The 25,588-nt window shown below is 47.9% G+C and overlaps 1 protein-coding gene across 2 annotated transcripts in view; it reads left to right on the top strand.

The window, feature by feature from the left end:
* Window positions 1-25,588, top strand: part of LOC139406616 (low-density lipoprotein receptor class A domain-containing protein 3-like) — a 128,046-nt gene that overhangs the window by 79,343 nt on the left and 23,115 nt on the right. The window contains exons 3-4 of one of the 2 annotated variants that reach the window (XM_071149399.1): window positions 1,509-1,634; window positions 3,323-3,457. In XM_071149399.1, coding sequence (XP_071005500.1) covers window positions 1,509-1,634; window positions 3,323-3,457 — 261 coding nt within the window. The remainder of the gene's footprint in view (window positions 1-1,508; window positions 1,635-3,322; window positions 3,458-25,588) is intronic. The other variant, XM_071149410.1, reaches the window with a different exon arrangement.

The following is a 25,588-nucleotide window of genomic DNA, read 5'->3' as shown; positions in this document are numbered from 1 at the left end:
ACAGGCCGATTCTCTTTGTTATTAAGAGTGGGGAAAACACAGGGAGATGTTTAGGTGTTGGCTGGCTGAGAGGTGTACTGTGTACCCACTCAGTACACCGCCTTTAGGGGGTTTGAGGCCTTGCTTTCAAATGCTGGGTTTTACTAGAGCCGCCTGTTATGTATGCAGTGTCTGTGCCCACATACTGGTGGCTAACTGGTTACTGGCAGTGGTTGCTCAACTGGCTGCTAGCTATGCAACCTACTTGGTAGCTCTTGTATGAGGTGGATTACTTAGACAGAAAGTTTGATCTATACTTTAAGCACCTGAGTTACTGAGCTTTTGTGTTGCATACATTTTCCAGGGGGAATTAACCATGGACTAAAACATTTCGTTTTCAGCTTTCTCTCTCTCCAGTTAGTGGATTTCTAATCTAGATAACACTCTCAGGGGTTCTTTGATTTGCACAGTAGCATGTCCCAGATGGTGGACTCATCTTGCCATGGCAGGTTTGGGTCACACTATGGGACAGACTCCATGTGCAAATCCAATGCACTTCTCAAAATGCCAATCCTGGCCCTAGAATGCCACTATCTGCAATGGATTGAAAAGCAGTAACCAAGTAACCAAGGTCTTTCTGGTATAACTTCTCCCCACAAGTCTCTGTCTGTGGTGTAGCAACTTCCTGCACAGTGTTTTCCTCCTCCAGAGAGGGGAGATCAATATATCTGAGGCAGGCAGCTGAGGTTCGGTGCTACTGGTGTTAAACGGTGCCGAATGATGGGGGTGGAGGCTCGTCAATCTCCTGGCTGTCCACTGAGATCTGTCCTCTGGCCCTTTCTCCATCTACCCTCCGTTAGACTGACTGGTGTTGAATCTATTCCAAGGGTCCCCTCCACTATCTGTTCTCTTTTTGTCTCTGTCTGCTTTCTGCCTGCTCTCCTTCCTAACTGCTTTCCATTCTGTCTCCAACCAGTAGCTCTTAAGCTGAGGGCAGTAGGCCAATAGAGAAAGTGCAAAGAAGTACTGCAGGATAAGTGGAACTGATTAATTCACTGACCTTTAGTATGACAGAACAACAGTTCTGTATTCAAAGTGCACCATTGCCAGAATGCCAATAAGAGGATCCTTTAAGGCCATGAATGACACTCCATCAACATCCTGTAATATACAGTGGTTGTCTGGAATTGTCCCATATAACACATCCCTCTCTCCCCACCATTCTCCTCCTCTCTCTCACTCCTTCTCTCCCGCTCTCTTCCTGTCCTGCTCTTCATCTCTCTCCTTTCTTCCCCCCCTTTCTTTCCCTCTCCTCTCCATCTCTCTCCTCCTGTCCTTCCTTCCTTCTCATTCTCTCTTCTTCCTTATCTCTCTCTCTCTCGCTCTCTACTTCTCTCATCCCCACAGCTCAACTCTATTATGACACACTTAAAACTGCAGCATCATCCATCCATAGATATTTCTGCCATCATCCTAAATAACAGACCCTTCTCTCCCCCTCTCTCTCTCTCCCTGTCTCCTCCCCACAGCCAAGATAAAGTCCAAGTGTGCTCCTACGTTTTTCGCCTGTGCCAACGGGATCCACTGTATCATCGGGCGCTTCCGTTGTAACGGCTTCAGTGACTGTCCTGACGGGAGCGACGAGGAGAACTGCAGTGAGTATCTCACGGCAACCACCTCCCATCCCATAATAACCCTTACATCCAAACCTCATCGTGACCCTAATATACAATTATTATGGAAACCACTCTCTATTTAGCCACATACTGTATTCACACTCAGGTTGGTCTTCTGGACCTATAGTCAGTGCGATTTGTCCTCTTGTTAGCAGACACAGTACAGAGATAGGGATCATCTGGGAGCCAGCTGTAGTATATTATAGTGGAGGATTGGGAGAGGGATTGGTGGGAGTGGTGTCTCTGTTCCTGTCTCTCTCCATCTCAACCGAGCAGCTTTTAACGAACCAATCACTCTCCATCGTCAGAAACACTATGCATAGCCCGCAGGCCCCCACGCCGACGCGGCTTACACATCTAATCTAGCTATTTCAATGGAGCTGTTCTCCCTCCGTGTGCTCTGGGCTGGGAGCGGCGCACTCTCAGAGCCGACCACATCATCTCCATTGGGTAATTGTCGGAATCGAAAAGATAATTCCGCCTAATTCTGCCCAGGCTTGGAACAAAGGCCAAGCAGCACAGAGTGCAAAGAGGAATCAGAACTTTTCTGATGTCTCTCATGCTAGTTGGAGTTATATTTGTTTGTATCTAATCAAAAACTCTGATCAAATGGTTTTACCGTATTTCTCGATTCTGTGTGATGTGTTACAGTTTTTCATTACTCCCCTCTTCAAATTTCTGATCATTTTGGATAGTCTAAAATCCCAACGTTTCTGTTAAATTGGACTGTGTTACAGTATATGTTTGGGATTTAGGTTTGAGGTTTCTCTTTTTTTTTGGACAGCTTCTGCTCTTTAGTTTAACACTTAAAGTGCCAGGCCTCGAGGGACCCCACTTTGAGCCAATGACGTGTCTTTTGGGATGTCAACAGTCTAACAGTCTAATAAATAAATGTAATACTATCGGGAAAATAATCCTTTGGTTGTGTTTATGAAGGTCTTAGGTAACATTAGAATACGGAAAAATATATATATTTACATAATAGCATTTTTATTTGTTTGTTGCTGTAGGCTATGTGTAAAAATGAAAAAACACTAAAAGCACAGAATTCCAAGTGATAAACCAATTTTATTCATGGTTTTGCCTTTGTACAACTATGTTAAAAAAAGCATGTGCGCTGGAACACGGTAACAACTTGATTTTATAACGACACAACAAATGCAAATACCCAAACCACTAAGACGCACAGTCAGCAAGACACACGGTCAAATGAATAAATGATCATTATCCTAAACATCAGTATCAGTTCAAAGTGGGCTTGATAAATAGTCAAATCAGCACGAAAGCAAAAATAGTCCATTATTGTCATTTATTGGACATATTATTTTTGGCCTCACTCGTGCTTACAGTAAAGCATCTGTCTTCATGCAATGGCATCAGTTCGATCTCTTTTAGCTGTTATCCCTTGTCCTATAGTCGACACAAATCTTTGTCGCTTTTTCTTGTTTGCAACTCTTCCCATAAACATGTCGCTTGCAGATGTCGTAGGTTCTGTTCCGAGTGCAACTGCCAGGTGAGCTGTGCGCAGTTTGGTCTCTGCACTTCTAGTGTTAAGGAGCTAGTGGTTATAAAAACAAATCAAAACAATGCCTACAGTATGTTTATCACATACCTAATCTCTAACCCCTGACCTCTAACCTCTGAGTCATGTTGTTGTACTTTCACAGCAGGTAACCCGCTGGTGTGCTTGGAGGCCCGCTTCAAGTGTCGTAACGGGCGCTGTGTGGACCGCAGCTTCCTGTGTAATGGACAAGACAACTGTCAGGACAACAGCGACGAGGAACACTGCCTCACCACCGCAGGTAAGGAGTTATATGCTACATAACTAAACGCTAACACGGCTACATGCTAATGACCACCGTAGAAAGACAGCCATTCGACAGTTACATGCCAACTACTTGAAACATAGCAGCATTGCTTGACCACTGCAGGTATGCAGCTGCATGCTAACTATGCGCAAATTACACACTATCACGGCAACAAGCTAATGGGATCACAGTCACAGGGCACCATTATTATCCTTAACAGTGTTCGCCAGGATTCAATACTTGGCTTCCTCTTACACTCCAAGCCAACTTTTGCAGTCAGAAGCAAGACTCTAGCTTGTTGTTCCTGCAGAGACAGTTGACATGTACCTCCATACACATCTCCCAGACCCCCGTGGCCTTCAGAACAGATTACAGCAGAGAAGCTCAGGGTTTACCGTGTTTATTTTCCCTCTGTGCTGGGGAGGAGAAGGGGGAATTTAATCTACATAACACACACACCCAAAGGTATACACACACACACCATCTATGTTCCCTCCCCTACCAGTTCCTCTCTCTCTCTAAAATAATAGCTGAGCTGCTGCAGGTGACAGATAAGGCAATAATATCTGCTTTAAGACACCTGAGCTCAGCCTGCAATCCTGTCTTCCTCTCCACACACACCTCTTCTTCTCCTTCACCTCTTCTACTGTCCTCTTCCCCCCCACACCCCACTTCTTCTATATATATTCTCCTCCAGTCCTACTCCCCACACTCACTGCTTATTTTTGTTCTCTGCGTCTCTACCTCTCCTCTTCCCCCACACTCCCCTCTTCTTCTCTTCCACTCCCCTCTTCTTCTCCTTCGCCTCTCCTCATCACACTCCTTTAATTTTTCTCTGCCTCTACTCCTTTCTTCCTCCCCCACATGTAATTTTCCTTCCCTCCTTCTCCTCTTCCTCCTCTGCTCCCTTACCCCCACTACATTCTTCTTCTCCTCCTCAGCCTGACCTCCTCTCCTCCTATCTTACTCTCTGGTGTCCTTCTAGCCGCCTCCCTGGATTGTGTATCTGCCAGGTTGGACATCTCCTGTAGTCAAATGCTGTTTGGGTTACCTGCCTCTAAGGTGTCTGATAATTAAATCTAGCCTACTCTCAGCATTTTATATTTTTATTGTTTCATTCCTACAATCTGATTTAGGTCATTTGGCACTGTTAGACAGCCACGAAGGATGGCCGCTTTGTTGTTCATCTATTTATTTATTGCATAATTGGTTTTGGAAGGGGGGAAGTGGCAAACAATGTAATATAGCAATATACAAGCATCTATAAATGCACTGATCCAATAACTGCTAAGAGAGGGATATGAGCAATATGTAGAGGGAAGGATAGGGGGTGTAATATAGGGAGTGTACAGAGAGAGAATACCATAAAAATAGAGAGGTAGGAATAAAATACATGAAAGGTTGGAAGAGAGGTAGATAGGAGAGGGACACTGACAATGAGAGATGGTGGAGCTGATATAGATCAAACACAGAGGAATAGTGAAATAGAAGCCAGAGGAGGGGAATTGAATATATACAAGTGACTGAGAGGGACATTTAGAGAGGTGGGCAGTAGTCTGAGAGAAAGAGATTTCCCTTTTCTCTCAAATCTGTGTTTGGGTGCACAGTGTTGGAGGGGGTTAGGAACAGGACCCCCCCCCCCCCCCCCCCCACACACACACACACACACACACACACTTGAATACTGGGGTCCAGAGAAACACTCTACATACCCAAGCACCAAACATTACACTAAAACACTAAAGCAATAATACATCCAGTATGACTCCCTGACCGTCAGCAGTTTAATATCAGGAAGTTTGTGAATGTGAAATAGTGAGAGACATGCAGAGGGCTGCTTAATGACAGGCTGTGGATGAAGTATTCTCTTTGAGTTGGAGAGTTTATTTTCTGTTTATTTTCTAAGTAATAACATTAATTCACAGAATGGGTGAAAGTTGTTTCAAATCTGCTAAGAAAGGACATTCTTTCAAAGTACAGCCATTGAATTGTCTCAGTAGACTAATGACACAGTGTATTATGCATATGGTGATGTTGGAGTGATTCATTCTCACATCTGATGACCATCCCTGCTGAAGTTATGAGAAATAGATGGAGAGAGAAACAAACAAAGAGAAATAAGGTAAAGGAGGATTTGATGGTTGTGTAAGCTTTCAGCTGGCTTTGTGGATTTCTGAAGACATTGCATGCTTTGTCTGATCGCCGGCATCAAAGGCTTTTGTTTTGGCACGCTCCCTGTATGCGCACACCCGTCTGTCTGTGTGTGTGTGCGTGTTTGAATAATCAGCACCTCCCTCTTCAGTAGACTGTAGAAAACTTTAAAAAATGATCTATGTTATCTACATTTCCACTTTTTCGAAAAATTTAACATAACCATTTTGAAATAGAGTTTATCATTAAATATTTACATTCCAAACAATATGCAGGAATTCAGAAATGCAGTGTGGATTATGCTAGTGTCTTCATGTAGAGTAGAGCTGACAAAGGCTCTGGAAAACTTATCCATTATTGCTCTTTTTCGCATCCACCTTCAACCAAAGCTCTGTTTCATGTCCCCAGTCCCAAACTTTACTCACATTTCAGTATCTAAGGCACATTTGAATACAGATGCAATGTTTGTTGGCACATTTGCATGTCATTTACATTCATATCCCTTTGCATCACAACAAAGCCTATTTATAACCAACTTTCCTCATCAAGGTTATCCTGCAGCATTACTTTAAGGGATTGAACCATAGTGACTTGCTATGTTTACCACTCCCCCTCACAGATAGTCACACTGTACATCCTGATTGTTTGGAGGCCTGGTGACCATTAAACTGAAGTCCTTCAATGCTAAATATGTGGCAACTACAAACACTATCATATGCAACACACACACTTCACAAATGCAAATATGCTGTAGAGTACACACACACACCAATACACCATGATATCTTCAGGGCCTGCAGTCCAGTCTCATGCTGAACTGAAACCCTCTCGTCATAAATATGTCCGTTGCTGCTTCAGTAACCATACAACTGTCACAACATGTATTTGGTCACATTACTGTCCCTGCCACCGACCCCATCAGTGTAATCAGTGGCCTACAGGTCCATAGAGGACTGTCAGACAGCAGACAGAAGAGACCCAGAGGGAGCAGGGAAAGATGCTGTGACGGTAATTGAATAACCATGTCTCTGACGGTTATGGATGAAGACCATCATGTAAATCAAATCACCATCAAAACCATTTAAATAAACCTACGTTCATTTTAAAAGTTCAATACTTTTTTGTTCGTTTCATTTTCATGGAGGTAAACTGGACCTAATAAGCCGGAGTGTCTGCTAATGATTATAAGCAATGGTTTTGCCAACTGTCCATTCAACTTTCTATATCTCCTCCTCTTTCCAACTGATGATAGGTGCTATAGGCTATGGTACCTCAGTAAAATATGGTTTGATTTGTGGACTTTTATACAATTCACATTTTAATTGTTTGCTAGTATAAATCTCTCTTCTTTTCAAAAAGGTTTGATGTGTCTGTCTATTGATTAATGATTTAACATCTTTCGACAAGGCTGTTCTGGCTTTGTGGCCTATAATGCGCTAGCGTTGTGTCAAATGGACAATGGGCAAGTCCTCTCCAACCTGGCATGGTATAATTTGATATGGCATATTTTAATTTATAGACTAATCAACGCTGATCATGCCCAGTCCTGAATGTTGCGAAAGTTTACTGTAAACACGGAGGCTGTGCCCACTTTACAGTTTCAGACATTGGCCAAGTAGTCTACTGTGACTATGAGATCATAATGTAGGCCTACCAGAGTGACCTAACATCAAAAACAATGGAGAAAATGCATCCCATAACATTTTAACATGGAAATTGCTATTTTATTATTCAGCCTTCAGTAGTAGCCAATGTGTGATGTTCAATGTAGGCCTACATTCCATGAGACTTTAGACATTAACCTCTTTATCCACTTGTCCTTCAGACAAGGATGTGACTGAAAATGTTGTTGTTTGATGCAAGAAACCACTTTACTAAATAAAATGTATTATTATTTCCATACCATTATTACAGAGAATCAGACACATTATGCTACCCTCTGCCTATTGGCTACTTGGCTATCTCAAAATACAACACTGCCTCTTTAAGACAAAAAAAAAGCTCTTTACCTAACTTGCTTTTCAAAGAAGTCTAGAAATGTACACGTTTTGTGCTCTTGTAGGAAGCAATCACTCCTCTGTTGCTGACTACAAATTATATATAACTGGGCTAATAACTCACTAACTGGCAAAGGATATTAACAACATTTGCACATGTGGCTACATGCAGCTCTTGCTTTGATCTCAAAACAAACACATCTACTCAAGACCACAGCTGTAAACACAGTCCAGTTCAAATCAAAGTGTATTTGTCACGTGCCCCAAATACAACAGGTGTAGTTCACCTTACAGTGAAATGCTTACTTGCAGGCTCTAACCAATAGTGCAGAGAAAAAAAAGTGTGTGTGTGTGTAGGTAAGTAAAGAAATAAAACAACAGTAAAAAGACATTTGAAAATAAGAGTAGCAAGGCTATATACAGACACCGGTTAGTCAGGCTTAGTGAGGTAGTATGCACATGTGGGTATGGTTAAAGTGACTATGCATATAGGATGAACAGAGAGTAGCAGTAGCATAAAAGAGGGGTTGGCGGGTGGTGGGACACAATGCAGATAGCCCGGTTAGCCAACGTGCGGGAGCACTGGTTGGTCGGGCCAATTGAGGTAGTATGTACATGAATGTATAGTTAAAGTGGCTCTGCATATATGATAAACAGAGAGTAGCAGCAGCGTAAAAGAGGGGTTGGGGGGGCACACAATGCAAATAGTTTGGGTAACCATTTGGTTACCTGTTCAGGAATCTTATGTCTTGGGATTAAAAACTGTTGAGAAGCCTTTTTGTCCTAGACTTGGCACTCCGGTACCGCTTGCCTTGCGGTAGTAGAGAGAACAGTCTATGACTGGGGTGGCTGGGGTCTTTGACAATTTTCAGGGCCTTCCTCTGACACCGCCTGGTATAGAGGTCCTGGATGGCAAGCAGCTTTGCCCCAGTGATGTACTGGGCCGTACGCACTACCCTCTGAATTGCCTTGCGGTCGGAGGCCAAGCAATTGCCGTACCAGTCAGTGATGCAACCATGCTCTCAATGTTGCAGCTGTAGAACCTTTTGAGGATCTCAGGACCCATGACAAATCCTTTTAGTTTCCTGAGGGGGAATAGGCTTTGTCATGCCCTCTTCACGACTGTCTTGGTGTGTTTGGACCATTCTAGTTTTTTTGTTGATGTGGACACCAAGGAATTTGAAGCTCTGAACCTGCTCCACTACAGCTCCATCTATGAGAATGGGGACATGCTTGGTGCTCCTTTTCCTGTAGTCCACAATCATCTCCTTAGTCTTGGTTACGTTGAGGGAGAGGTTGTTATTCTGGCACCACCCGGTCAGGTCTGATCTCCTCCCTATAGGCTGTCTCGTCATTGTCGGTGATCAGGCCTACCACTGTTGTGTCGTCAGCAAACTTAATGATGGTGTTGGAGTCGTGCCTGGCCATGCAGTTGTGGGTGAACAGGGAGTACAGGAGGGGACTGAGCACACACCCCTGGGGAGCTCCAGTGTTGAGGATCAGCATGGCAGATGTGTTGCTACCTACCCTCACCACCTGGGGGCGGCCCGTCAGGAAGTCCAGGATCCAGTTGCAGAGGGATGTGTTTAGTCCCAGGTTCCTTAGCTTAGTGCTGAGCTTTGAGGGTACTATGGTGTTGAACGCTGAGCTGTAGTCAATGAATAGCATTCTCACATAGGTGTTCCTTTTGTCCAGTTGGGAAAGGGCAGTGTGGAGTGCAATAGAGATTGCATCATCTGTGGATCTGTTTGGGCAGTATGCAAATTGGAGTGGATATAGGGTTTCTGGGATAATGGTGTTGATGTGAGGTAAATAGCGCAGATTCATATATGGCAATGGTCCATTTGCAGGTAGACCTACTGCAGCTCTGATTGGCTGTGCCGTTGAGTCGTGCGCAATAGAATCTTACTCCTATGCGTTCTGCCTATAACAAAATCTCTGTCACGTTCTGACCTCTATTTCCTTTGTTTTGCATTTATTTAGTATGGTCAGGGCGTGAGTTGGGTGGGCAGTCTATGTTTGTTTTTCTATGTTTTGGGGCAGTTCTATGTTTTCGGCCTAGTATGGTTCTCAATCAGAGGCAGGTGTCATTAGTTGTCTCTGATTGAGAATCATACTTAGGTAGCCTGGGTTTCACTGTTTGTTGGTGGGTGATTGTTCCTGTCACTGTGTTTGGTGTCACAGGATAGGACTGTTTTGCGTTTTCACATTTCTTGTTTTTGTTAGTTTGTTCATGTGTAGCGATTTATTAAAACATGAATAACCACCACGCTGCGCTTTGGTCCGCTTCTCTTCCTCCTATAGACGAACGCCGTTACAGAATCACCCACCACAACAGGACCAAGCGGTGTGGTAATGGGCAAAGGAAAAAGCAGCAGCAGGAGCAGCGCGAGGAGGTATGGACATGGGAGGACGAACTAGACGGTAAAGGACCTTGGGCTCAGCCAGGAGAGTATCGCCGCCCCAAGGAAGAACGGGAGGCGGCGAAAGCGGAGAGGCGCTGGTATGAGGAGGCAGCGCGGCGTCGTGGATGGAAGCCCGGGAGTCAGCCCCAAAAATTTCTTGGGGGGGGGCTAACAGGGAGTATGGCTACGCCAGGTAGGAGACCTGAGCCAACTTCCTGTGGTTACCGGGGGGCTAGAGAGACCGGGCAGGCACCGTGTTATGCTGTGGAGCGCACGGTGTCCCCAGTGCGGGTGTACAGCCCGGTGCGGTACATTCCAGCTCCGCGTATCGGCCGGGCTAGAGTGGGCATCGAGCCAAGTGCCATGAAGCCGGCTCTACGCATCTGGTCTCCAGTGCGTCTCCTTGGGCCGGCTTACATGGCACCAGCCTTGCGCACGGTGTCCCCGGTTCGCCTGCATAGCCCAGTGCGGGCTATTCCACCTCGCCGCACTGGCAGGGCGACCGGGACCATTCAACCGGGTAAGGTTGGGCAGGCTCGGTGCTCAAGAGCTCCAGTGCGCCTGCACGGCCCGGTCTATCCGTCACCACCTCCACACCCCAGCCCTCCGGTGGCAGCTCCCCGTACCAGGCTGTCTCTCCGGCCCATCCGTCCAGAGCCTTCCTCCTCTCCAGCGCTGCCGGAGTCTCCCGCCTCTCCGGCGCTACCAGAGCCTTCCTCCTCTCCAGCGCTGCCGGAGTCTCCCGTCTGTCCGGCGCCTCTGCCGGAGCCTCCCGCCTGTCCGGCGCCTCTGCCGGAGCCTCCCGCCTGTCCGGCGCCGCTGCCGGAGCCTCCCGCCTGTCCGGCGCCTCTGCCGGAGCCTCCCGCCTGTCCGGCGCCTCGGCCGGAGCCTCCCGCCTGTCCGGCGCCTCTGCCGGAGCCTCCCGCCTGTCCGGCGCCTCTGCCGGAGCCTCCCGCCTGTCCGGCGCCTCTGCCGGAGCCTCCCGCCTGTCCGGCGCCTCTGCCGGAGCCTCCCGCCTGTCCGGCGCCTCTGCCGGAGCCTCCCGCCTGTCCGGCGCCTCTGCCGGAGCCTCCCGTCTGCCCAGCGCCGCCCGTCTGCCCAACGCCGCCAGCGCCGCCCGTCTGCCCAGCGCCGCCAGCGCCGCCCGTCTGCCCAACGCCGCCAGCGCCGCCCGTCTGCCCAGCGCCGCCAGCGCCGCCCGTCTGCCCAGCGCCGCCAGTGCCGCCCGTCTGCCCAGCGCCGCCAGTGCCGCCCGTCTGCCCAGCGCCGCCAGTGCCGCCCGTCTGCCAGGAGCCGCCAATGCCGCCCGTCAGCCAGGGGCCGCCAGTGCCGCCCGTCAGCCAGGGGCCGCCAGTGCCGCCCGTCAGCCAGGGGCCGCCAGTGCCGCCCGTCAGCCAGGGGCCGCCAGTGCCGCCAGTCAGCCAGGGGCCGCCAGTGCCGCCAGTCAACCAGGGGCCGCCAGTGCCGCCCGTCAGCCAGGGGCCGCCAGTGCCGCCAGTCAGCCAGGGGCCGCCAGTGCCGCCAGTCAACCAGGGGCCGCCAGTGCCGCCAGTCAGCCAGGGGCCGCCAGTGCCGCCAGTCAGCCAGGGGCCGCTAGAGCCCCTCCGCCCGGAGCAGCTGCCCCTCTGTCCCGAGCAGCTGTCCCTCTGTCCCGAGCAGCTGTCCCTCTGTCCCGAGCAGCTGTCCCTCTGTCCCGAGCAGCTGTCCCTCTGTCCCGAGCAGCTGTCCCTCTGTCCCGAGCAGCTGCTTCACCTCTGTCCCGAGCTGCCCCTCTGTCCCAAGCAGCCCCTCTGTCCAGTGGGGTCATTGAGAGGGGTGGGCATGGTGAGTAAGCCACGGAGGCGGACAATAAGGCGGACTGAGACAATGGCGAAGTGGGGTCCGCGTCCCGCGCCAGAGCCGCCACCGCGGACAGACGCCCACCCAGACCCTCCCCTATAGGTCAAGGTTTTGCGGCCGGAGTCCGCACCTTTGGGGGGGGTACTGTCACGTTCTGACCTCTATTTCCTTTGTTTTGCATTTATTTAGTATGGTCAGGGCGTGAGTTGGGTGGGCAGTCTATGTTTGTTTTTCTATGTTTTGGGGCAGTTCTATGTTTTCGGCCTAGTATGGTTCTCAATCAGAGGCAGGTGTCATTAGTTGTCTCTGATTGAGAATCATACTTAGGTAGCCTGGGTTTCACTGTTTGTTGGTGGGTGATTGTTCCTGTCACTGTGTTTGGTGTCACAGGATAGGACTGTTTTGCGTTTTCACATTTCTTGTTTTTGTTAGTTTGTTCATGTGTAGCGATTTATTAAAACATGAATAACCACCACGCTGCGCTTTGGTCCGCTTCTCTTCCTCCTATAGACGAACGCCGTTACAGAATCACCCACCACAACAGGACCAAGCGGTGTGGTAATGGGCAAAGGAAAAAGCAGCAGCAGGAGCAGCGCGAGGAGGTATGGACATGGGAGGACGAACTAGACGGTAAAGGACCTTGGGCTCAGCCAGGAGAGTATCGCCGCCCCAAGGAAGAACGGGAGGCGGCGAAAGCGGAGAGGCGCTGGTATGAGGAGGCAGCGCGGCGTCGTGGATGGAAGCCCGGGAGTCAGCCCCAAAAATTTCTTGGGGGGGGGCTAACAGGGAGTATGGCTACGCCAGGTAGGAGACCTGAGCCAACTTCCTGTGGTTACCGGGGGGCTAGAGAGACCGGGCAGGCACCGTGTTATGCTGTGGAGCGCACGGTGTCCCCAGTGCGGGTGTACAGCCCGGTGCGGTACATTCCAGCTCCGCGTATCGGCCGGGCTAGAGTGGGCATCGAGCCAAGTGCCATGAAGCCGGCTCTACGCATCTGGTCTCCAGTGCGTCTCCTTGGGCCGGCTTACATGGCACCAGCCTTGCGCACGGTGTCCCCGGTTCGCCTGCATAGCCCAGTGCGGGCTATTCCACCTCGCCGCACTGGCAGGGCGACCGGGACCATTCAACCGGGTAAGGTTGGGCAGGCTCGGTGCTCAAGAGCTCCAGTGCGCCTGCACGGCCCGGTCTATCCGTCACCACCTCCACACCCCAGCCCTCCGGTGGCAGCTCCCCGTACCAGGCTGTCTCTCCGGCCCATCCGTCCAGAGCCTTCCTCCTCTCCAGCGCTGCCGGAGTCTCCCGCCTCTCCGGCGCTACCAGAGCCTTCCTCCTCTCCAGCGCTGCCGGAGTCTCCCGTCTGTCCGGCGCCTCTGCCGGAGCCTCCCGCCTGTCCGGCGCCTCTGCCGGAGCCTCCCGCCTGTCCGGCGCCGCTGCCGGAGCCTCCCGCCTGTCCGGCGCCTCTGCCGGAGCCTCCCGCCTGTCCGGCGCCTCGGCCGGAGCCTCCCGCCTGTCCGGCGCCTCTGCCGGAGCCTCCCGCCTGTCCGGCGCCTCTGCCGGAGCCTCCCGCCTGTCCGGCGCCTCTGCCGGAGCCTCCCGCCTGTCCGGCGCCTCTGCCGGAGCCTCCCGCCTGTCCGGCGCCTCTGCCGGAGCCTCCCGCCTGTCCGGCGCCTCTGCCGGAGCCTCCCGTCTGCCCAGCGCCGCCCGTCTGCCCAACGCCGCCAGCGCCGCCCGTCTGCCCAGCGCCGCCAGCGCCGCCCGTCTGCCCAACGCCGCCAGCGCCGCCCGTCTGCCCAGCGCCGCCAGCGCCGCCCGTCTGCCCAGCGCCGCCAGTGCCGCCCGTCTGCCCAGCGCCGCCAGTGCCGCCCGTCTGCCCAGCGCCGCCAGTGCCGCCCGTCTGCCAGGAGCCGCCAATGCCGCCCGTCAGCCAGGGGCCGCCAGTGCCGCCCGTCAGCCAGGGGCCGCCAGTGCCGCCCGTCAGCCAGGGGCCGCCAGTGCCGCCCGTCAGCCAGGGGCCGCCAGTGCCGCCAGTCAGCCAGGGGCCGCCAGTGCCGCCAGTCAACCAGGGGCCGCCAGTGCCGCCCGTCAGCCAGGGGCCGCCAGTGCCGCCAGTCAGCCAGGGGCCGCCAGTGCCGCCAGTCAACCAGGGGCCGCCAGTGCCGCCAGTCAGCCAGGGGCCGCCAGTGCCGCCAGTCAGCCAGGGGCCGCTAGAGCCCCTCCGCCCGGAGCAGCTGCCCCTCTGTCCCGAGCAGCTGTCCCTCTGTCCCGAGCAGCTGTCCCTCTGTCCCGAGCAGCTGTCCCTCTGTCCCGAGCAGCTGTCCCTCTGTCCCGAGCAGCTGTCCCTCTGTCCCGAGCAGCTGCTTCACCTCTGTCCCGAGCTGCCCCTCTGTCCCAAGCAGCCCCTCTGTCCAGTGGGGTCATTGAGAGGGGTGGGCATGGTGAGTAAGCCACGGAGGCGGACAATAAGGCGGACTGAGACAATGGCGAAGTGGGGTCCGCGTCCCGCGCCAGAGCCGCCACCGCGGACAGACGCCCACCCAGACCCTCCCCTATAGGTCAAGGTTTTGCGGCCGGAGTCCGCACCTTTGGGGGGGGGTACTGTCACGTTCTGACCTCTATTTCCTTTGTTTTGCATTTATTTAGTATGGTCAGGGCGTGAGTTGGGTGGGCAGTCTATGTTTGTTTTTCTATGTTTTGGGGCAGTTCTATGTTTTCGGCCTAGTATGGTTCTCAATCAGAGGCAGGTGTCATTAGTTGTCTCTGATTGAGAATCATACTTAGGTAGCCTGGGTTTCACTGTTTGTTGGTGGGTGATTGTTCCTGTCACTGTGTTTGGTGTCACAGGATAGGACTGTTTTGCGTTTTCACATTTCTTGTTTTTGTTAGTTTGTTCATGTGTAGCGATTTATTAAAACATGAATAACCACCACGCTGCGCTTTGGTCCGCTTCTCTTCCTCCTATAGACGAACGCCGTTACAATCTCTTGCATAGTTTGTTTTGTTCCGGTATGCATTGAAAGTGGCTAATATTGTGTTGACTCGAACACAATTGCCACAGAAAAAGGGAAACGTTGATAGTGTTAACTAACAGGGAAAACTCTAGTGCTTCTCTTTGTGGGCTGATATTTCTTCTGCATTCTGCACACCAGTCCAGGGAGCTCAGGGAGCTGTGCAGCAGTCTCAGTGCTGCTGCTCACCCACGCACGTGCACAGCTTAGAGGGAACATTGCCCATATGGTAATCTACTGCTTGTAAAACAGGCAGTTTACCGTTAATCTCTCTCATTTGGTTACATTCATTTCTGTTAATGCATGTATTAATTACAGTCATTTAATGTTCTCATTCTCGGAGTGGAAACGTTCACAACCTGCTACACGTATGAGAAACAAGTTTTGGTTTATTTCATAACCATCATTTATGCACTCCATGTGAACAACGAGCATGTGTCTGCTTTCTTTGTCCTGCTCATGTTAACGGAGCGTGCACGCCGATTCAAGCGTAGAAGTACCTGCCCAGGTGGGCTTCTAGGTAATGTTTCTTCACCTCACACAGCATATCAACAAAGGTCTGTTTTTTATGTTTTGTTTTTTACATCCTTTCAAATTATAATAGTTCCTCACAGTATTTGAAAAATCTCCCTTGACAATCAGTGTTGCTAATAAATAGACTATGGACATGTTGCATGTTTCTATTTAAATTATTGTCATTTTCATCTTCATACTATAGCATAGCTGTCTCCTTCATACGTTCCTTGTCAATTCCTTCATACTTTTCCGTTAACCTCTCTGGGATAGGCGGGACACCTATCGGAAACGTCCGGTGAAATTGGAGGACGCGCAATTCAAATAAATAATCATATAAATTATGGATATTAAACATCTAGGTACATACAAGTGTCTTATTATCGGTTATATCTTACATTTTTGTTCATCTTAACTGCATTGTCCGATTTACAATAGGCTTTACAGCAAAAGCATGCCATGAGATTGCGCCCCACATCAAAATATTTTTCAACCAGCACAGGCTTCAGAAAATCACAAATAGCGACTAAATATTCACTTACTTTTTGAAAATCTTACTCTGATTTGCAATCCAAAGGGTCCCAGCTACAACATGCATGATCGTTTTGTTTCATAAAATCCTTCTTTATATCCCAAAAGGTCAGTTTATTTGGCGCCATCGATTTGAGTAATCCACTCGTTAAACATGCAGAAAAAGGAATCCAAAAAGATACTGCTAAACTTTGTTAAAACAAGTCAAAATACGTTTCTATATAATCCTCAGGTACCCTAAAATGGAATTAAAATATAATATTTAATACGGAAGTATGTTCAATTGAAAAGCAAAATAAGCAAATGCGCGTCCTCTTCGTCGCGCACTGATTTTCAACTCTGACTCCCAGTACCAAAACTCTAAATTCTTCCTTGTCTGGGAAGAAACAAGCCTGAAACCTTGAACAAAGAATGTTGTCATCTAGTGGAAGCCATAGGAATTGCAATCTAGGAGCTGGAATTGCCTCTAACCCATAGCTTTCCATTGTAAGACCATGGGTACTTCTTTGGATTTTCTCCTACCATATCAATTGTGTTATAGTCTCATACATTAACTTTTCCACAAACTTCAAAATGTTTTCTTTTCAATGGTACCAATTACATGCATATCCTGGCTTCTGGGCCTGAGTAACAGGCAGTTTACTTTGGGCATTTCAGTCAGACAGGAAGTGGAGAAAAATTAGACCCTAGCCTGATACAAAAATGCAACAGAACCCCCCCCCCCCATGTAAACAACTGTGCAAACAGAGTTGTGACCTCCCCCTTTTTTTTTTACCTCTCCCCTATATCTGTCACGACATACTGTCTGTCTAAGAACCCCTTGAAGTTTTGGACACAGAATTTTCTCTCCTTCCTCTTAGTAAAACTTCCGAGAGCCTCTTTTGAACTCCAGAGAAGCACCACATCTACAGAGTATAATCTACACCTATATATTTAATATCGCCTTCCTCTGTGTGAGAGGAGATTCACAGCTGCATCTTCTGCTTTGCATAACCATTATCTATGAGAAACCTGGATCCCAGGGCCAGCTGTCTACACCAGCTCATAAACAGGCGTCATTTTTACAGATTTGTGTGTACATTGACGATATATAACACTCATTTCCACCTCACCATTAGAGTCCACAGTAAAGCACACATTAGGACCTGCCGTCACGCTGATATATAAACTGAATCCAGAATGTCAGTGTGATTACAGATTCATGGGCTGTGTTCATCGCTTTTGGTATCCCTTTACTTTTAATGGCTTATCAGACTCCATATCCCCCATTGATTTCTGATGGAATTTGGGCCAGAGAATAGGCACTATAGATTAAAATGACAAGTTAATCCAAGGGAGTTTTGTGTGTGTGTGTGTGTGTGCGCGCATACATACGTCTCCAGGATGGTGTAAGTGTGTATGTGTGCTCGTACGTACATCTTCAGGATGGTGGAGGTGTGTGTGTGTGGCATGTGTGCGTGTGTGTGCTTCGTGTGTGTGTGTGTGCGTGTGTGTGTGCATGCGGGCATCTGTGTGTAAGGTGTGGGTCTGTCTTGCGCCGTCATTACCACAGAAGGCGAGGACAGAAGGAGAATACCGTGGGAGTAAGCGTAAAATGGTGGAGGGGAGTGGAATATAATAGTGCTAGTTTATCAGAGCCAACACTCAGTGGACAGAGCAGAATAGAAGAGGTTGGACACGCTACTGCCCAGGGAGTTCAACTAGTTCAACTTTCAGTGTGTGTACCCACGTTTCTCTTCCCTCTTTTGTTGTTCTCCTCTCCCCCCTCCCCACCCTGATCCTCCATTAGAAGTAGCCCGCTAACCTAGGGGTCTTCATTATTACCCAGGGAAAAAAACAAAAAAAACATTTTGAATAGATTTGGTAGATAGTTTCATTATTTTGACCTCCCCACATTATAATTGGAAGAGGAAGTGTAAACTCTAACATAGCCCATTAGCTAAAAAGGTAACTCAAAACACATTTTCGCTAAGAGCAGCTGTTTAGCTAATTTAATAAAGGTTAACCATGTGTTGGCAAAAATGTCCAAGTCAAGAAACCTTACCAGCAGCTATGTTAGCTACTCCAGTGAGTGCAATTGGCTCCAATGAGTGTAAGTTGCTCAATATTAGGAGTTAAAAAATAAAGTTGACATTATTACAAATAGTATATTCTCCCCTTTTCTACTGTAGGTACTGTATGTCATAAAAAATGTGTTTATTTTGTTTATGTTGTTGCTAGCAATATTCATAAAAACATTTTTTGGGGGGGGGGGCTGCAGACACCTATGCTGAATAACCCTGCTCTAACCTATACCATGGCTGAGCGTCAGTGTAAAGGCCTAACAGTCTTGGCCATGACCAGAGGGAGCCCTCCCCCTGGACTTGTGTCTGTATGAGCCCTCCCCCATGTCCTTAAACAATGGCCAGCCATTCCACTCTGTCTGAGCTCCCCAAAATTAACAACCTTTCTCTGCTACATCCAACCCCATTCAGTCACCATGTCGATGGTGGTCAACTGGTACAACCTCCACCCAGGGACATGAAGAGGAATTCCAGTCGGGGCATAAGCTTTACTGTTACTAATAGCCATAGCCCCTCCTCTCTAGTGTGTGTCGGTGTGTGTGTGTGTGTGTGTGTGTGTGTGTGTGTGTGTGTGTGTGTGTGTGTGTGTGTGTGTGTGTGCACGAGCAGAGCCTGCTCTTCCATACCCATTATCTGTGTGTTTGAATAGGGCTCAGGAACCACTCCACTGTGCCTCCTCTCCCCTCAGCCTGTCCTTTACATAACCATCTCAACCTCTTGGCCAGAACGTAATTGCTGAAGAGAACGTGTTATCAAGTAACTCAAGACGCATGGAATAATTAGACCTTGCCCCCGTTGTTATAATGTTGAAACACTTCTGCATAGTAAGGAAGCTCGTTAGTAGTTCAGACCGCTTTAGCCTAGGAGGTATGCAAAAAAACGTTCTGCCATTTTAATAAAATGTTTCATTAAGAGGAATTAATGGATTAGAGTGAAGAGGTGTGATCCACATGACTTCATTCTCCTGGGCAGCAGGGTTGATGATGAATGTGTTAAAAATAGACCTACTCTAAGAGGTAGTGATGTGCCCAGAAGGCCATTTCACCAGCAGCACTATTTTTAACATATCATTACTTTACCTGGGTGACATGCCTAATGTGCTCATCCATAAGCAGCAGAATAGCTTCAGAAGGTCATATAGAATAGGCTATCACAAGTCAAACAGGCTGAAAAACTTTTAATCACTGGGAGGTAATGCCAGTGTCTGTCATTGTCTTACGCCAGATAGCGCGTTGATTCCATCTGCACTGTTCTGTCTCGAATTTCACAAATGGTAATGGGATAGAACCAAAGTAGCTTGTCTAAAAATATTACATCGGTGACATACCCCGCTGAACCCCATTTCTGCCTCAAAACAGTCTAAATTAATCTAAGCTACTGTAGAACAATACATCTGCCAATAATGTGTACTTTTTGTCTGTTGAGGACGTCTTAGTCCCACCGTTTTATATCTAGCTAAGGATTTTTGTGTTTCATGGAGCAGTATTTCTGACGTTAGACAATGGGAACCAAAGCCAACATTACATAGCTTGCTAGCTGAGCCAGTCACTGATATGATGCTAACCAACCAGCTACCTACTTAGTGCAGCACACACAATGTAGAATGCTTCCAACAAACGCTAGCTAGTAAGCTACTGTAGTAGTGCTAATGCTAACCTTATTAAGAGTTTTCATGAAGCAGCTGTTCTGCCGCGAGTCATTGCAGTAGCCTCCTGAGTCAGCTGCTGTACTCAGTTGACCCAACAATACAAAGATGCATGTTAGTGGAGAAACAGACTGATTTCTGTCCCTCCTAATTTTGGGGCTGTGTGTCTACAACTTCAGGATATTTGAAACAGGCTAACCAAGCTTTTTATGTCATTAACTGTTGAAGGTAGAGCTAGCTAGATAACTAACGTTACACATGTCAGTAAACTAGCTGCAAACGTTAGCTAAGCAGCTGATCAAGTCACGTTGGTGACCGACGTCCTTGCACAGAATTTGTGCAGGAGCTAGCCACCGCATAGTTTTTTATTTTCTCACAATTGCAAAATCACTGTAATAACGTTTTTAATAATTTAGTTATTCTGTCTATTTCATGGAGAGTCATACGAGAGCGCAGTGATATTTAAAAAAAATAGGAACTATGTTTTCGTTCTGGAATATTTAAAATTTGAATGTGAGTTCCAAGACCTACAAGGCAGAACGGTCGAGAGACATGCTTTGCGTAGGATTGATGTCATCTGACGTAAAATACGGGTTGTGTTTGGGCAATAAGACTCAGGTAGCCGACTGTAGACGAAAGTCGGTGTGTGAAGTAGGGGGAGCTGCATCGGCGACAGCCGAAAGTCGGACACTGTAGAGGTTTTTCAACAGCAAGGCTCAGGTCAACATGGCAGTGCCAACATACAGTAGCTGCTATTGTTTTTAGGGACACCATGGAGAGGAGCGAGTGAATCCATCAATGTTAATGAATATGAGTTAATAATCATTGGGTTGTATTGGGGTAAATATTGTCATATAATATATAGCGTACCACACATGCGACCTGTGATAAGACTTTGCAATTAATATGACAGAGTCTATTACAATGTTTCTCATTCCATAAAGATGATTCAACATCATGCAAGCAGGACTATTGTTCAGTTACAGGAATAAACTACCAAGAAAGGTCTGAGAGTTGTCTATGAAATCCACATTGTAAAATTCAATAAATTCACAAACAAAGCACAAGTTTAAGTTACAAAGCATTAACAATAATTACAGTATATGCATGATCAGAAAGGGAGAGAGAGATACAAAGTAACCATGGCTTGGTAGCCTAGTGGTTTGGTTGGGCCAGTAACCGAAGATTCAAGCAGACAAGGTGAAAAATCTGTCATTCTGCCCCTGAACAAGGCAGTTAATGCACTGTTCCTAGGCCGTCATTGCAAATAAGAATGTGTTCTTAACTGAATTGCCTAGTTAAATTTAAAAAATGGCCCATAGCTCATGGGAGAGAGAGGGAAAGAGACAGAGTATATCTCACCACAGCAGGTCAGGAACAAAGAGAGAAAGAGACAATGAATGTAAGCCCCTTTTATAACATTTGACCATGTTTGGATTCAAAACCTGAGTCATTGACCAATAGAATACTCTAAAAGTGAACATCCAATCAGATATCAGACCTACAAGATGTAAAAGCAAAAACATCACTTGGTTCACAGAGATGTGACAAGAGGGGGTTGGTGAGATAATGCAGCATTCCTAAGACAACACAAAATAAATCCTTGAATACAGTGTGTACAGTCACTTCAGAGGCTGGGCCCACCACTACAAGGTCATGTTTATGTATTTATGTTTGTCTCTCTCTCTCTCTCGTCAATGTGTTTGTATTGTGCCATTGGCACTATGACTGGCAGAGTTGGATTACTGTTAATAGGCTAATACTAATAGATGTTGTGTCCTGACAACACACTACTATGAGTATATGGTGTAGGTGTGCAGACAGGGAGGAGTGTGTGGGTATGGAGCTAAGTGTCTGAATCGTTCAGGGAGTATGTGGAGGTGTAAGTGTTCGTATCCATCAGGGAGCTGTGTGTGTGTGTGTGCGTGCGCGTACGTCTCCAGGATGGTGGAGGTGTAAGTGTGTGTATCCGTCAGGGAAATGCAGGAGGAAAAAGGCTTGAGTAGAGCGAGACCAAAGCGTGCCCAGGAGAGCAGGAAGAGTGATTGTGTGTCGGAGAACGGTAGAAAGATAGAAATGCGAGAGGAGGAGGGTGGGGGAGAATGAGATAGAATATGGGATGAAAAAGAGTGGAATGTGAGGGAGATGAAAGCAAGGGAGCCGGAGAGAGAGCTGGGAGGGGAGAGAAAGAATAGGGAGTTGATGGAGATGTACAAAATATAACCCTCCGGATTCATTGTGTAGAGAGCAATAGATAGATGGGGAGAGAGAGAGAGAGCGAGAGAGAGAAGTTTGGTTTAAGGAAAGCTTTGACTATGTACAGACTCAGTGAGCATAGCCGTGCAATTGAGAAAGGCCATCGTAGGCAGACCTGGCTCTCAAGAGAAGACACTGTATGTGCACACTGCCCACAAAATTAGGTGGAAACTGAGCTGCACTTCCTAACCTGCCAAATATATGACCTTATTAGAGAGACATATTTCCCTCAGATTACACAGACCAACAAATAATTTGAAAACAAATCCAATTTTGATCAACTCCAATATCTATAGGGTGAAATATCACAGTGTGCCATCACAGCAGAAAGATTTGTGACCTGTAGCCACAAGAAAGGGCGACCAGTGAAGAACAAGAAGAACAAACCCCAACACACTTTTGTTTATTATCTTGTTCACTTGCTTTGGCAATATTAACCGATGTTTCCCGTGCCAATGAATTTAATTGAAATTGAGAAAGAGTCAGTGCGAATGAGGAAGAAAAGGTGGGAGACAGACAGGGAAGTTGAAGAAAGATTAGGAAGGAGAAATAATTAGGAGAGACTGATAGAGTTGATAGGGGATGACAAACAAAGATGAGGAAGAGAGATGGGTAAGAATTTTAAAAAGTATGTTGTAAAGAGCAAAAATAAGAGTAAAGGGATCAAGGAAAGGAACTGGCATGGGAGGGAGTTAGGAGGGGTGGAGAGCCTGGATGAGGAGATAGAGGGACACAATGAGATTTAGGGGAAAGAGGAGGGGGAAATGGAGAAAGGGGTTAAAAAGAGGGAGAGAGGTGGGAAAGAGGAGGATATGAGATTTTGGGCTGTGTCCCTGAGGCCCAGAGAGTGAATAGGAGAGCAGGATTAGTCCCTGCATGCAACGCTGCTTTCATTAATAGTAATTACTGAGCTCAACTGGACTCGCTCTCTCCTTCTCCGCTCTCTCTCTCTCTCTCTCTCTCTCTCTCTCTCTCCCCCTCTCTCTCTGTGGACAAGGTTAAAACGCATTAGGAGGGCACCCATGTGTGTCTCTGTACATTACTAGACTATATCATGTGTGGTATACACACAGTATAAACAGGTCAGGTGTGTTGATAGGTGATGACAAACGCACACACAATACAATACAACTTTACTGTCCATAGTTACAGCGAACAACAGAAATGTGTCTCCCCCCCAACACATACAACTCTTCTGTTCTGATCCCTGTTTGCCAGTGGGGGCCTGTATGCATCCTGATTCACTCTCCACCCTCCTCCCCCCTCTGCTCTTCTCCTCTCCTCTAGCAGTCTGTGTTCACAGAGAAAACTTGTATACGATGCTTGAAATGGTAATTCCGCTCTGCTCCTGTGGTGGTTTTTATTTTTATCCTCCCCTCTCTCTATGTTCTCTCTCTCTCTCTCTCTCTCTCTCTTTTCCTTCTCTAGTGTCTCTGTGGGGTAGGATTCTTTGGACTCCTACACGCCAGAGGCGTGGAGAGAGAAAGTCAGAAAGAGAGAGTGTGTTCTCTGAGTATGTGTCACCTTTGGCCTCTCTCTCCTGAGTTCCTTTGTATAGTGGTGTGGCTGTGTTGTAGTGTGGCTGTGCTGTCAGCCTGGTCACTAGAAACATCCGTTGACATTGGATGTTTGAAGAGGGACTAAAGATGTCGATATACTGCATGCCTTCCTTGCTGCTCACCCCCCCAAAAAGCTGCGTGCAGGGACGATTGTGGCATGTTATCATATCGAACAACAGAGCCATCACTAAGAACGAAAACAATGCAGCTGTGTGTGTGATTGAGTGTCTGTATGTGATCAAATGTGTGTGTGTTTATATGTGGAGCAGCTGTGTGTGTGCATGCGTGCGCAGGCTGCACAGTGGAGGGAGGGAGACTAATTACTGGGTAAGGAAAGGCATAAATATGAAGATACTGAAGGAGAGGGAGTAAAGGAGGGAATAGATGGAGGAAGGAATGCTTGATCAAGATAGCCAAAGAGTGCAGTGGAGAGTATAACTCAGGCCCCCCACTGGCAGGCCCCTTGCTTTTATCTAGCTCCGCAGCTCTCTCACATACACCCATACATAATTCATTGTGCAAGCATTGATCTTAATTGGTTCCGTTTTGACTGTCCCTCCTCCAGTGTCAAATGTTCCTGGTAAGCAGGCAGCACTCTGGGCTTTGGGTAGCCAGGAGAGCTGCGTTCAAGAGTATTTTCTCTGTGTTGCGTTTCCTGATTGACCGTTGTTCTCTCGTGGGGGAGGGGTTGCTATTTCCAGGCGCACTTGATTTACAGTCAAATGCAAATTAGCTGAGAGAGAGAGCGAAAAAGAGAGAGAGATGGGCTAATTACTGGATAAGGAAAGACACATAAACAAAGATACTGAAGGAGAGGGTGTAAAGGAGGGAATAGATGGAGGAAGGAATGCTTGATCAAAATAGCCAAGAGCGCAGTGGAGAGTATAACTCAGGCCCCCCACTTGCAGCACCCTCAACTGCTGCCCCAGCACCTCACACAGGAGTCTCAGAGCATGGACACCTCACCCAGACCAGCCAGACACCCTCCAGACGGACCTGTACTGAAAGGGCACACGCCAAGAGGACCTACACCCAGACCACAGCATCACCAGCCCCACATCAAAACCAGCTGAGACCCCCCCTCCAAGGAAACCCTGGCCACACTCTATATAGGCCTCCCCAGGTCACACCTATGCCCCTTCTGCCCCCCGCCCCTGCAGAAAGGACCTCAACATGACAGCCGCACATACACTGCCTTTCAAAAGTTTGAGGTCACTTAGAAATGTCCTTGCTTTTGAAAGAAAAGCAATTATTTTTGTCCATTAACATAACATAAAATTTATCAGAAATACAGTGTAGACAGTGTTAATGTTGTAAATGACTATCGTAGCTGGAAACTGCAGATGTTTTAGGTGTACAGAGGCCCATTATCAGCAACCATCACTCCTGTGTTCCAATGGCTAATCTAAGTTGAAAACCCTTCTACAATTATGTTAGCACAGCTGAAAACTGTTGTCTGATTAAAGAAGTAATAAAACTGGCCTTCTTTAGACTAGTTGAATATCTGGAGCATCAACATTTGTGGGTTCGATTACAGGCTCAAAATTGCCAGAAACAAGTAACTTTCTTCTGAAACTCGTCAGTCTATTCTTGTTCTGCGAAATGAAGGCTATTCCATGCGAGAAATTGCCAAGAAACTGAAGATCTTGTAAAACGCTGTGTACTACTCCCTTCACAGAATGGTGCAAACTGGCTCTAACCAGAATAGAAAGAGGAGTGGGAGGCCCTGGTGCACAACTAAGCAAGAGGACATGTTCATTAGAGTGTCTAGTTTGAGAAACAGACGCCTCACAAGTCAAAATAGAAGAAGGCCAGCATCCCAGAGTCGCCTCTTCACTGTTGACGTTGAGACTGGTGTTTTGCTGGGTACTATTTAATGAAGCTGCCAGTTGTGGACTTTTTTAGGGCCTTCCTCTGACACCGCCTAGTATAGAGGTCCTGGATGGCAGGAAGCTTGGCCCCGGTGATGTACTGGGCTGTACGCACTACAATCTGGTCGGAGGCCGAGCAGTTGCCATACCAGGCAGTGATGCAACCAGTCAGGGTGCTCTCGATGGCGCAGCTGTAAAACCTTTTGAGGATCTGAGGACCCATGCAAAATCTTTTTAGTCTCTTGAGGGGGAATAGGTTTTGTCATGCCCTCTTCATGACTGTCTTGATG

The sequence above is a fragment of the Oncorhynchus clarkii genome, chromosome 1, assembly GCF_045791955.1.
Source record: "Oncorhynchus clarkii lewisi isolate Uvic-CL-2024 chromosome 1, UVic_Ocla_1.0, whole genome shotgun sequence".
NCBI classification, from domain to species: domain Eukaryota; kingdom Metazoa; phylum Chordata; class Actinopteri; order Salmoniformes; family Salmonidae; genus Oncorhynchus; species Oncorhynchus clarkii.
This window is presented reverse-complemented; position numbering and strand designations above follow the sequence as displayed.